Source organism: Euphorbia lathyris, chromosome 5 (genome assembly GCF_963576675.1).
Source record: "Euphorbia lathyris chromosome 5, ddEupLath1.1, whole genome shotgun sequence".
Lineage (NCBI taxonomy): Eukaryota > Viridiplantae > Streptophyta > Magnoliopsida > Malpighiales > Euphorbiaceae > Euphorbia > Euphorbia lathyris.
Genome location: NC_088914.1, coordinates 24736006 through 24748226, shown reverse-complemented (window position 1 = coordinate 24748226; position 12221 = coordinate 24736006). Strand labels below are relative to the sequence as shown.

The 12221-nt window shown below is 37.5% G+C and overlaps 1 protein-coding gene across 2 annotated transcripts; it reads left to right on the top strand.

Annotated features, from left to right (window-relative positions):
* Positions 1-1249: 1249 nt before the first annotated feature.
* LOC136229256 (uncharacterized) lies at positions 1250-11514 on the top strand. Of its 2 annotated transcripts, none has more exons than XM_066017908.1 (13): positions 1250-1480; positions 1588-1657; positions 1753-1842; positions 1931-2008; positions 5705-5779; positions 6840-6892; positions 7606-7756; positions 8483-8593; positions 8847-8973; positions 9098-9195; positions 9646-9784; positions 11006-11058; positions 11291-11514. In XM_066017908.1, exons 1-13 carry the CDS (start codon positions 1359-1361, stop codon positions 11366-11368), a joined length of 1245 nt encoding a protein of 414 aa, XP_065873980.1. In that variant the 5' UTR covers positions 1250-1358; the 3' UTR covers positions 11369-11514. The 2 variants fall into 2 exon arrangements, with proteins under 2 accessions (XP_065873980.1, XP_065873981.1); XM_066017909.1 differs by having other exon boundaries at positions 1365-1497.
* The last annotated feature ends 707 nt before the right edge of the window (positions 11515-12221 follow it).

Genomic DNA, 12221 nt, shown 5'->3' with positions numbered 1-12221 from the left:
ATATAAGTTAGAATATCCGATATTATCCTTATAAATAAAAATAAATACTTTTTATTTATACAATTCATCCACAGATTAATTTTTTATTTCTTTGTTTTGAATTCTTTTATCATTTTTATTTACTAATGGTTAAAAATCGAAATAAAAGGTTAACTGACTGAAAGAATTGGTTAACCGAATTTAGTAGACTAGTGTATGGTTAATGTTTTTAAAAAACCGATCAATAGTTAACCGACCAAATTAATCTTAATGGACTGGTTAGCCGACCATATACACCGCTACATTTTACACAAGTTCAAATGGCCTCACCCAACCTCATGTGATTCGAACTCATGACCTTCCCAATCATATGGAAGTTTTCAACTAACAGACTAAGAGCTTCAAGTTTTTTTTTGGACAAATTCATGGCAAATGATAAATTAAACCTAGAATATATTAAGTCGACTTAATGCATCATGCTCCTGAACTTGTCCAAGAAACTTGATTTACCCCTGAACTTTTAAAATGTCCCGATAGCCCCCTCAACTTACATAAAATGTTCAGTTAACCCTCCGAACTTGCATAAAATGTAATCAATTTATCACTCAGTTGTAAAAAAGTAAGTTAAACGCGGAAGATGTATTGCACACGTTTTAGAATATTAATACATAATTCACAGAATAGATTAAAAATGAAGTTCTTACTTGCTCAACTATAAAACGTGTCTTCTCTAATATTAGAAACGCATATCCTGAACTTAGTCGTTTTATTTTTTTAAGACATGTACGATATATCTTTTGTAACGACTCGGTCTGGAGTTGGTGACGTTGGAGTAGAAGGTTTGAGCAAGGAGCGGCCCTAAGGGATGACGCAGGAATGAACTGAATCCCACATCGGAAACGGAGAGAGAGTAATCTCTCCATTTCCGATGTGGGATTCAGTTCATTCCTACCCCATCGCCATCTTTTAGGGCCCCTCCTTGTGCAAACTTTCTACCCCGACTCTACCCACTTCGAACCGGATCATTACATCTTCTACATTTAATTTATTACAGTTGAATGATTACATAATTATATTTTATGCCAGTTGTAAAGACTATTAAGATACTTTAACAGTTTAGGAGGTCTATCAATCTTTTTTTTTTTTGGACAAGATGAGAAATGAAACAATGTAGCTAAGCCTAATTTTTAACATATTTGTAGGTACCGTACACATACATGGATGGATTGCCAATGAAAATTCCTATCCAAACTCTCATTTTTATAACCACAAAAATAAAATGAATATGAACACCACCACTCCACACCCAAGCTTTTCAAGAGCCTGTGAGTGAACTGAAAGTGTAGGCAAAGTCCATCAATCCACCGCTTCATTAAAAGATGGTATTCTCTGTCTCTCACTCCTTCCTTTCCAATCCCGGCTCTCTCAGTCTCACCTTTCCCTTTCTTCCTTCTCGCTTTCTCTCCTCATCCCCGACCTTAAGCTTTTCCTCCTGTTCCAGGTCCACCTACTTCTAACGTACGCTTTTGTTACATTCATTTCGTTTCTCTATATTTACTGCTACAACTTCCCTCTTTCTTAACCAACTATAATTCTCCATTATTGCAGAATTTTCAAGCTGGCAATGTCCTCCTCGGACTCAGATTCCCTTCCCCCTCTCCCGGAGAATCGCATAGTCGTGAGTTACTCAATTTCACTTCGAATTGCTTCATTCATCTCTTTTATGATTACTGTTGCTCGTCATTTCTGATTTTTTTTTGTTAATGCGAGCAGCTAGGTGTTGGAGGAGCTTCGGTGGATTTCTTGGCGGCGGTGGCGACTTATCCCAAGCCGGATGACAAGATCAGAAGTACAAGCTTAAAGGTTAACTTCTCTTTTCATTGTGATTTCGGATTTTGGTTTTCAAGTGTGCGAATTAGTATTGTAGTGAATTTTTCATTCCTTTGCTCAGGTTCAAGGGGGTGGAAATGCTGGGAATGCTATGACTTGCGTTGCTCGTTTGGGCTTAAACCCAAGGATTATTTCCAAGGTTTGCCTTTAATATTATAATGTACACATTCAGTTTCGTTTATGAAATAATATAATTTAGATGACTTGCCTCCTATTATTTCTTGTTGTAATGTCTTCCGTAAGATCATCACCAAGATAATTGCTAATAGGCTGAGCAGGGTGTTAGACAGACTGGTCAGCAATCAGCTTTTGTGCCTGGAAGGAGAATAGTAGATAATGTTCTACTTGCTCATGAGTTGGTTAGAAATTATCATGAGTTCATTTTCCTAGGAAGTTTATTTCCTAGATAATTGCTTGCATTAGATCTCCATCTTTTTCAGTTGTGGTAAATGGGAGTTTGGAGGGCTTCTTTCCTGGAGCTAAACTTCTGAGACAGGGGATTCCATGTATCCCTTGATTTTTGTTGAGGTTTGAGATAACCTCTGATTTGAATTTCAGAAAAAAAATTGTGGTTCTATGTCCTTGAACCATGTTGCTGATGACCTTTTCCTTTTCTGTAAAGGAAAGGTTGATTTATCTTGGTCTTGGTTGAATGTTTGAAGAGGTTTGAAGGAGTGTCTGGTCTTCAAGTTAATGATAGGAAGAGCAACATCTTTAGGAGTGGGGTGTCTTTAAGTCAAAAACAACTTATCCTTCAACTTGTTTCTTTCATTGAAGGGAGTTTGCCGATTGAGTACCTTGGGGTGCCTATAATCTCCACAAGATTGAAGAAAAGTGAGACTATGGGTTTAATAGAGAAGATTTCTGCTTGGGGAAGCAAGCTTTTATCCTATGCTGGAAGAGTGCAATTAATTGTTTCCATTCATAGGAGTATCCATCTATATTGGTCTTCCATTTTTGTTCTTCTTGTGGCTGTGACAAATGAAATTGATCGGAGATGCATGGATTTTTTTGGAGAGGCAATAGCTCTAGGGGTAAAGGAGTTGTTGTGGCCTGGGCTAAGATTTGTTCTCCTAAAAATGGAGGGTTGGGAATTAGGGATTTGAGCGTGTGGAAAAAAGCTGCTATTGGTAAGTACATTTGGGATTTACTACAGCAAAAGTAGATCCTTTGGGCGTTATGGGTGATTAAAAACAAGATGAAAAGGCTTAGTTTCTGGGGTCTAACTAAGCCTTTTGAGGCTAGTTGGTGTTGGAGGAATATGTAAGCAAAGCCTAACTCAAAGGGAGATGATTGTCTGCCCAAATCATTTGGGGCATGAAGCATATATCAAGGGCAAACCCAACATTGAATACCATGGCTCTGTTACCATGAAGGTGAATTAATTGGGTCAGATTGGTACAATTTGTATCAGAGCCAACTCTACATATGCTGTGTTGATTTGGTGACAAATCAAACAGAAGCTAGTAGGTCTGTAACGACCTGGTTCGGAGTGGGTCGCGCTGGGGTAGAAGGCCTGAGCAAGGAGCGTATGGAAAAAATGAACTGAATTCCACATTGGAAATTGTAATAGCATGGTTCAATACCATGTAGATATTGTCCACTTTGGCTCAAATCCAACACTTTGGGTCTCATGATTTTAAAACGCTTCTTCATGTATTAGAAATTCACCTTACTAATAAGCCTCAATCACCTTACTAATGAAGTGATGGGTTTAGCCTATTATTACCAAAATGGGAGTTCAGTGGGCTAGATGCATAGTTGTCAAATTGTGATTCGACTCTCGAAATTCTCATTTTGTGGCTCGTGAATCGAATCAAATCGTAAGATTCAGTTTAGATTCATAATATTAATATTATAAAAAAGAGCAAGGTATGTGAAAATATAAGGTATCAGAGTTTAAAGGAGATTGATAACAATGGCTTACCTATCTGACTTTAACATTGTATTCTATAGAACAATTAGTTATAGATGACGAATTCAATGAACCATTCAGTTTCTCTTCAAGTCCATAATTCTAATTTTTTATTCTTTCAAAACTCAAGCCTTATTGGTTCAATGGATATAATTTACAATCCGGGACGAAAATCTTCTGTCCCTAACTGCCAGTCCCCTTCCCGGTCCCTAACACAGAAAAGCCTCCATTTTTCTGTGTGGGTCCTCCTGGCCCACACAATATATTATTTTAAATAAATGGGGACCATTTTTTGTGTGAGGGACAGGGAAGGGGACATGTAGTTGGGGACAACAGATTTTCTTCCCCCAGAGTGTATTTGCCGAAGAAATATTAGTAGATGCACATTAAATGGATATAATTAATTCTTTAAATCGGTTTGTGCTTTTATGTAGTACTTTTGGCTTTCCCAAATGAATGAACCATTTAATTGGCAGACTTAACTATGAGTTGAACTTTATTGGTTCCCGAAATATGCATCTATATTGGACTTCTGGTTTTCCCCAAATTAATGAACCATTTAATTTTTTTTTCACCTTTTCCAAGTTTCAGCTTATTTCCAAGACTTGTCTGATTCAGATGACGTCCCTGATTCGTACGAGTCAACACTGATTTGGCCGATTTGGGATCGAGTCTTTACTGAGTTCGATTCTCCCTATAGAGTCGGCTCGAAATCTGGCTGATTCGACTTGTACAAGTTTGATAACAGTGGCTGGATGTGACTTTTAAGTGAGGAAATGGAGACAGAGTGACTGAGAGCCTCTTAGATCAAGTGGTTGAGGGTTGGAAACCCTATTTATTGAGAATTTTTACATATGGTAGGATATGCCTGTATTGTATGCTCTTCAAGCTCAGGGGGTTTGTTAGAGGTAATATTAATAATAAAAACTATTCTTGGGCCTGAACTATCAGCTTAAGCTTTTGGTTCAATTGGTTCCAAGACAAAATATAATTAAGCTCAGGAATGTTTTCATAGACCATTTCATTATGAACTTGGAGATGGTAGGGAGTTTTCTTTTTTGCTATGACCCTTGGTTGGATAGGGTGAGTTCACTGAACCCGTTTCTTTCCATTAATATTCTCGATACTGATGTTGGTAGGTCTGCTAAAGTGGCTGATCTATGGAAAAATGGGCATTGGTGCTTGCCTGATCCATTGAATGATTTTACTGAATCTGCTTGGTAGAAGGTAAGGCAATTTTGTATTGCCGAGAATAGCAGAGATGTTGTGACCCAGAGTGGTAAGACCAGTGGTGTATACACTGTAAGTTCTGTATATAAATCCCTTGGTAATGAAAATGTGATTTGTTGGACTAAGATGGTTTGGGGGAAGTGTTGTGTGCTATGTGGTATGTATGGCTGTATGGTTGATGAATCTATTGAACATCTTTTCTCCACTTGAAGACTTATTTCTGGCATCGCATTGTGAGCTGCTTTTGTAGACATGCAGGTTGCAAGTCTTTGTTGGCTTGTTTGAGAAGAGTAAATTTTGCTGCTACTGCCTATGTTAGTTGGCAGACCCGGAATCACAACCTCTTTCAGGGTTCTTTTGATGTTTCTGGTATAATTGGAGGATTTCCGTGTTTGTTAGGCTCAAATTATATAGTGAGGCTAACAGAAACAAGGTTCAATGGGATATTTGGGTTTAGAGTAGTTTCTCTTGGTTTGCAGAAATTCTTTGTTCTGTTTGTACTGTTGTAGTTTTCCGTGTGTTTTGAAGGTCTGTTTTACACCTTAGTGTTTTGATTGTTTTCTTTGTTTCTGCAGCAATAAAACTGTGATTTTGCTGATAAAAAATAAAATAATAAAATTTACAGCCTTTTAAAGCTTGATTGAGGAAATATTTTTAACTGATATTGTGGTTTTGACTAATTTTTCTTAGATTGCTGATGACGGCCAAGGCAAGAGTGTTTTGGAGGAGTTTCAGTCCGATGGTGTGGATACTTCTTTTCTTGTGGTGAGCTTCAAATGATTAACCTAATATTGTTATTCAAAAATGAATTTGCATGATCTTGGTGTTTTATTGGCATTTGAAAGACTACCTTTCAGTTAGCGGCATTCCAGGCTGCAAATCTTGATTACTTCATGCTTGGCTAGTTTAGTGAAAAAAAAAAAAACTGCGTCAAGCTGATCATCCTGTTTAGATATTGTAATTACGCCTGTATTGCTTACAAATTAATTTTGATTGAGCAAAATATGCAAGAATCTCCTTAGTTAATAAACAATTTTAAACCTTAAATGTAATGCATACATCAGTGATCAGTAGTGAAGTTTAAGACTTGCTCAAGAGTAATGAGCTTAACAAACTGTTATTTTAATTTTTGCCTGTTTAGCAAATGAGCCTCATAGTTATACTTGAGATCATTTGTTTAGATTTACTAATGAGATTAACGAACTCTCGCAGTTTCATGAATGACTATATTTCTTCACAGCCCTACGGCTGTCCTGTGGTCAAAGTGCATGCGTCGTATTTCGAAGGTCAAATGATCATAAATTTGGTGGTTTGCTATATAAAAATCTTACTTATCAAAGTTCTAATGAGAGTTTGGTAGTTTTGTACGCGAGTGTGTTATGAAAATACAATAAGTACTTAGTATTTTTGTGTCTCTATTCAGTGTTTGGTGCCTTTGCAATCTTTTTCTTGTTCATAGGCTCTTCTACTGTAGTTTGTTGATTTCTGGTATGACATTTTCTCCCATTATGGGCTGCAAGGAATGTGATAGCCTGACAAGAGACATCCTTCTCAAGATGCTTTTGTTCTTCTTGCCTCTTGGCCACTTTTACGTGGCCATGCTGACATCTTTTGAAGTCGAAGTGATATATGTGGATCTTTCATTTATCTACTCTGAGTAATCAAACATTGCATGTTTCCTCATTTACCTTGAGAATTCCCAGTAGATCTGTTTTTGTGTCATTAGTACTGTATCCTCGATCTTTATTTGCATTTAGAATGACAGATAGCATTGAATGACTCATGTCTTCCATTGTTTGTTGATAAATGCTGTTTCTTTTTCTAGGTTTCTAAAGATGGCAATTCACCATTCACCTATGTTATTGTTGATAACCAAACGTGAGGCCTCTTGCTTGAATCTCTCATTCTATTCACTTGTGGTGCAGACTTCTTCATTGTTTCAAATATCAAAGTGACATGTTATATATATAAAAAAAAGGGCAGCCCGGTGCACTACGCGTCCCCGCTGAGCGAGGGTCCGGGGAGGGGTCCCACCACAAAGGTGTACTGGGGGCAAGCCTTCCCCTTTCCACAAAGTGACATGTTATATGAATATAAAAATTGATTTACTAATATTTGTGTATTAAAGGTTCACACTCCATCAAGTTTCCTGTTCATTAGATATACATCAGGATTTTGAAGAAAAAGAGGAAAACCGCTTAGGTTTTACCAGTAATCATACTCAAATGTTAATGGAATTTGAATTTTGATTCAACAATTAATTGAGGTATATAACAAGTCAGTTTATAGTTTTTTCACAGAAAATAAGACGTGACAATTTGCTTGCTCCTAACAAGGAATTAAGGAAGTTCTATAAGTTTTGATTTGGGTGGGAATTCTAAATTTGGTTATCAAAAGAATCATACTGAGAGGTGGAAATAAGGATTGGTCACATGGAAGACATATTAATGCGTGCCCTTTATATTTTTAGGTTTCTGCAATCGTTTCCTGATATGAAGTTTATTTGTTCGCTATATTTAACCAGACAACTTTCTTTTTTCAGCAGCTTACTAATAGAGTCGAGTATTTAAATGTTCATGTGATATTTTCAGGAAAACTCGAACATGTATTCATACGCCAGGACATCCTCCCATGATAGTAGATGATTTGCCCCAACCAAGCTTGTTAGCTGCGTTGGATGGAGTAAGAGTTGTCTATTCTGATGGAAGATTACCTGACATCGCTCTAATTGTTGCACAGGAGGTAACAGTTTCATAGTTTCCAATTGGTTTGCTCTCTTATTGTTTGTAAGTTTCTATTCACCAGTACTTCTGGCAGGGATAATATTATGTTAGATGAAATTCCTCTCAATTGATCAGAGTAAATGCTTTGTAATTCTTTTACATTCTTGGAAACTGCATCAAGTTATACAGTTTCATATTTTTCTGGTTACATGTAAGGTATTCTTCTATGTTAGCTTCTGGTAAATAGTTTTACTACATGGTTAGCCGATGCTTAGGGCAAGCATGAAGTTGGTTCAAAAAATTTAAAATATGCAATTATATCCTAATAATTGAACTGAGCTGAATTCTACAAAAACCAAATTGAACTGAATCAAAACAAACTATTATGGCTTGGTTGGTTCTTTGGTTTGAGTTCCTGATTGTCGGCTTGAGAAGTAACTGGACCTTTTAAATTGGGCCATTTAAAATATAATATAAAATGATTAATTATAATATCGATATCAGCTTATGTGATTCTAAATCTAGAAAAATGGATTGAGTCAAGTATTTAATGTTATAACTGGACTATCAGTTCCATAATTCAGTTCAAATGGTATAATGCTCACCCCTAAGCCTTAAAAGCGTACTTTTATTGTTGCAGTTGTACGCTACAAATTGGTAATTTCCTGGGGTGGGATATAATCTAATTTTTCTTTCATGAACGACTAGGACATAACACCAGTACATTTGATTGTTCTCAGTGCAGGCAGCTCGCAAGAACATACCTATTTTGATTGATGCAGAAAGGAAGAGGGAAGGATTGGATGACCTTCTGCAGTTGGCTAATTATGTTGTATGTTCTGCAAAATTTCCGCAGGTAAGTTGTTTATTATTGGTGGTAAATATTTGTCTCTCTCTGCAAGGGATCATTTGAAATTTTAGTGCAGGCGTTCGGGTGGTCAACCCCCCTATTTTCCTGTCCTCATACCAAACTAAGTAATATTCTAGTGGGGGTTTCTGGAGCCATTATTTATCTGCAGTCTACCCCCGTCCCCCAGTATGCATCTGCTTGCTGCCGAAAAGAGCTAGTTTCTCTGATATTCTTTACTGAATAAGTCCTAACTTGGCAGGCTTGGACAGAAGCATCATCTATTCCCAGTGCACTTGTTTCTATGCTTTTGAGATTGCCCAAAATTGAATTTGTGATTGTCACCTTAGGCGAAGATGGATGTCTAATGCTTCAGAGAAGTACAAATGGTGAGTTTGTAGTTTACTACTTCATAATGCTGGGAGGATCTTATGCAGGCTCAATAATTCTCTCTTCTAGTTTGATATTTAAAGTACAGTTTTTTACTTATCAATATGTTTTTTCCCCTGGTAGAGGCTCCTTCATCGGAGGAAGCGGATGTAGATAATTTATTAGAATCGCTAAAGCAGAGAAAGGATGATGCAGTTGCCAGCCCGACATGTTTGTCATCGGTAATTTACTTCAGTTATTTCATCGGTAATGTATACCAAACTGCAGCCTAAATCTAATTCTTTGGCCATTCATTCGACTAATGAAAGCTGCTGAATAAGTTCCTGGCCTAGGAACTGACAGATATTATTATTGAAACAGCTCATAAATGTTGAGTTTTTACATAGGATAATTTAAAGTGAACAAGACAGTGAATTTTTTTCATTTGCTATGGCTATTATATGAGGGCGAGCCTTGGCGCAACGGTAAACGTTGTTGTCGTGTGACTGAGAGGTCACGGGTTCGAGTCTTAGGAGCGGCCTCTTGCCAAAAAAATTGGTAGGGGAAGGCTTGCCCCAGTACACCCTTGTGGTGGGACCCCTCCACGGACCCTCGCTTAAGCGGGGACGCATAGTGCACCGGGCCGCCCTTTTTTTATGGCAATTATATAGTTTTGAATCTTCTCTTTTCAGCCAATGACAAAATTACATGCAAACGGAATAGGAACAGTGAAGGGAAGGTTACATTTAGGAACAGCTGAGAAGATACCTCCGCAAGAACTTATTGATAGCACTGGTGCTGGAGATGCCTTCATTGGAGCAGTTCTCTATGGTATGTATTAACATCACATTGCATGTCATTGTGAGTGGATTTAGCATATTCCTGCATTCTCACATGCATTCCGCATTTATCTATGTTGCACGGAAACTCTTCATTAGCGATTCCGCATTTCATGTCCGTTCCGTTTTCTTTTCTGTTTCCTAGCTAATTTTTCATAGAAATAAGGTTTCACGGTATCCGTTTCATTTCCCGTTTCCATTTCCGTGCAACATAGCTTTTTATATATCTTATCTCCTCATATTAAGATTCCAGATGGCAATTGCTAGTAGCCTCGTATCATATAGTAATAAGGTACAAAATTAGCCCTATGATTATTGGGGGAGAACAGATTTAGAGTCCACATATAAAACTGTGTAATGTCAGCACTAACATTTTGTAGATGGAGTAATTTTAGACTCCCTTAACAAAAGATCTAACAGAAGTCCATTTCTTGTTAATTCGGTTCATGTTTGTTCCACCTAGGCTCCAGTAGCATCCACTTGTAACCAAAGTAGGTGCTAATATTGTACGGTTTTATACGTGAAGTCTAAATACGTTTTCCCTTCAATAAACTGTATGGTAAATTTGTACTTCGGATGGCGCGCGGATATAAAATCAAATTACCGGGAAATTAACCTTTTCTAGATTTGCCGTTAATGGAAGTCTGAAATTGCTTCATCTATAAAAAGTTAGTGCCAACATGACACGGTTCTATACATGGAGTCCAAGAGTCAAAATTTGTTCTCCCTAATAACCATATGGCTAAATTTGTACCTTTATCTCTATAATATATGACAAGAACTGTCTAGTTGCTCAGTAAATTTTTGATGACCCATTATCAGGTTTTGATAGGAGGCTGAAATTTTGAAAATGACTACGAGTTCATTCCCAAGTTTTCAGCTAGCCACAGAACAATATTTTTAAGTTGGTTACCTTGTTGACAGTTAATTCTAAGTGACCACTAGAAATTTGTCATAAGTTGAAATGGATATTTTATTTTCAAGGAGTCATTGGCACCATAGTTAAAAAAAGAGAGGCAGTGTCCTGGAGTCCAGGCGCACGCCTGAGGCGTGCCTTTGATAACCATGCCTGACACTTTCTCCATCATTTCCAAGACTTTTGGTTTGTCCCTTGGGCGAATATGTTTTCAACACTTCCTCTATTGTTAATCCACCTGACTGATAGGCTTTGAAGAGTTGAGAAATGAGAAGTAACTATTGTTAATTGGTGTAGGTATTTGTGCGAGCTTGCCCCCAGAGAAACTGTTGCCATTTGCAGCAAAAGTGGTAAGTTAAGCACATTCCCTTGTAGAGGCAGACTATGTTGCACGGACACTCCTCTTTAGTAGCATTTATGAGTTCGTGTCCATGTTCATTTGCTTTTGAAGGCTATTTTATGAAAGTTATGTGTTAGAAATAGCGTCTCCCGGTGTCCATGTCCGCCTCCGTGCAACATAGGAGGCAGATAATCCAAATCCTTTTGCCCTTGTTAATTTTGTTGGTTTTTACTTGGTTGCAGGCAGCTGCTTGCTGCAGAGCCTTGGGAGCTCGAACTGGTCTTCCACACCGTTCGGAGGTGGCTCCTTTTCTGCACTGAGCCCTATTTATACATTATGTACCATATATCTAGGCAAGAAATTAAAGTTGATTTTTGTTTCTAAGGTAACACTACTCCTACTCGTATTCTATGTGAGCCATATTTTTAGCATGCCTTTTTCCAACAAGTGCGAATAAGTTGGAGTACGGTAAGATTGATTCAATGAGTGTGTTTTAAAGTTCAAACTCAGTTTTATGCCAGCAACTTACACTGGTCTAAATATAATCCCATCAACCCCTTGTGTCGGTAATCAACCCTTTTAGCCCCGCCAGAAAATGGTCGAATTTAAGCTCAGAAACTAAGGGTCCATAAGTACTTACATGGATGTCAACTCTATAATTTCTGAAGGTACTAATGGTCACAAATATGAACTTGGATAAAATGTAAGGTGATTTAGACATAATTGAACTTGTGCGAACTCTCCCCCACATCTAGCTTAACTTATTTCCTTCTAGCTAGGCTAGTAAAGAGCATTTTCTTTGTTGGTTTAAGATCAAAACCTTCGTTATCGTCCCCGGTTCGTATCAGAAAGTGTAAATATCATGCTCATCCTTGTTGCAATGTGTTACAATGCTTGCCTTGGTAAACACCTCTTCTTTAAATCTCCACGAAATTTATTTCATGCATTAACAGTGCTAGTCAAGATCTCGAATATTATCATATTATGGATTTAAACCAGAAAGGAATTACATAAGTTGTTATTCTTCACATATTCTTTTTTGTGCAAAACTCCTTGCTTCACCGCATTTCCAAGTTACTTGAGGCCTTCTATAAGCGCTTCACTTAAAAATATATAAAAAAAACTCAACAATACTCATATTTCCTTCCAGAGATGATATGATGCACGGAAATG

Excerpts from the sequence above, each read along its gene's own strand:
- LOC136229256 (XM_066017908.1), top strand. The coding sequence starts at position 1,359 with ATGGTATTCTCTGTCTCTCACTCCTTCCTTTCCAATCCCGGCTCTCTC. Across the intron at positions 1,658-1,752 it reads TCCCGGAGAATCGCATAGTC|CTAGGTGTTGGAGGAGCTTC; the intron begins GTGAGTTACTCA and ends TAATGCGAGCAG. Across the intron at positions 9,196-9,645 it reads GCCCGACATGTTTGTCATCG|CCAATGACAAAATTACATGC; the intron begins GTAATTTACTTC and ends TTCTCTTTTCAG.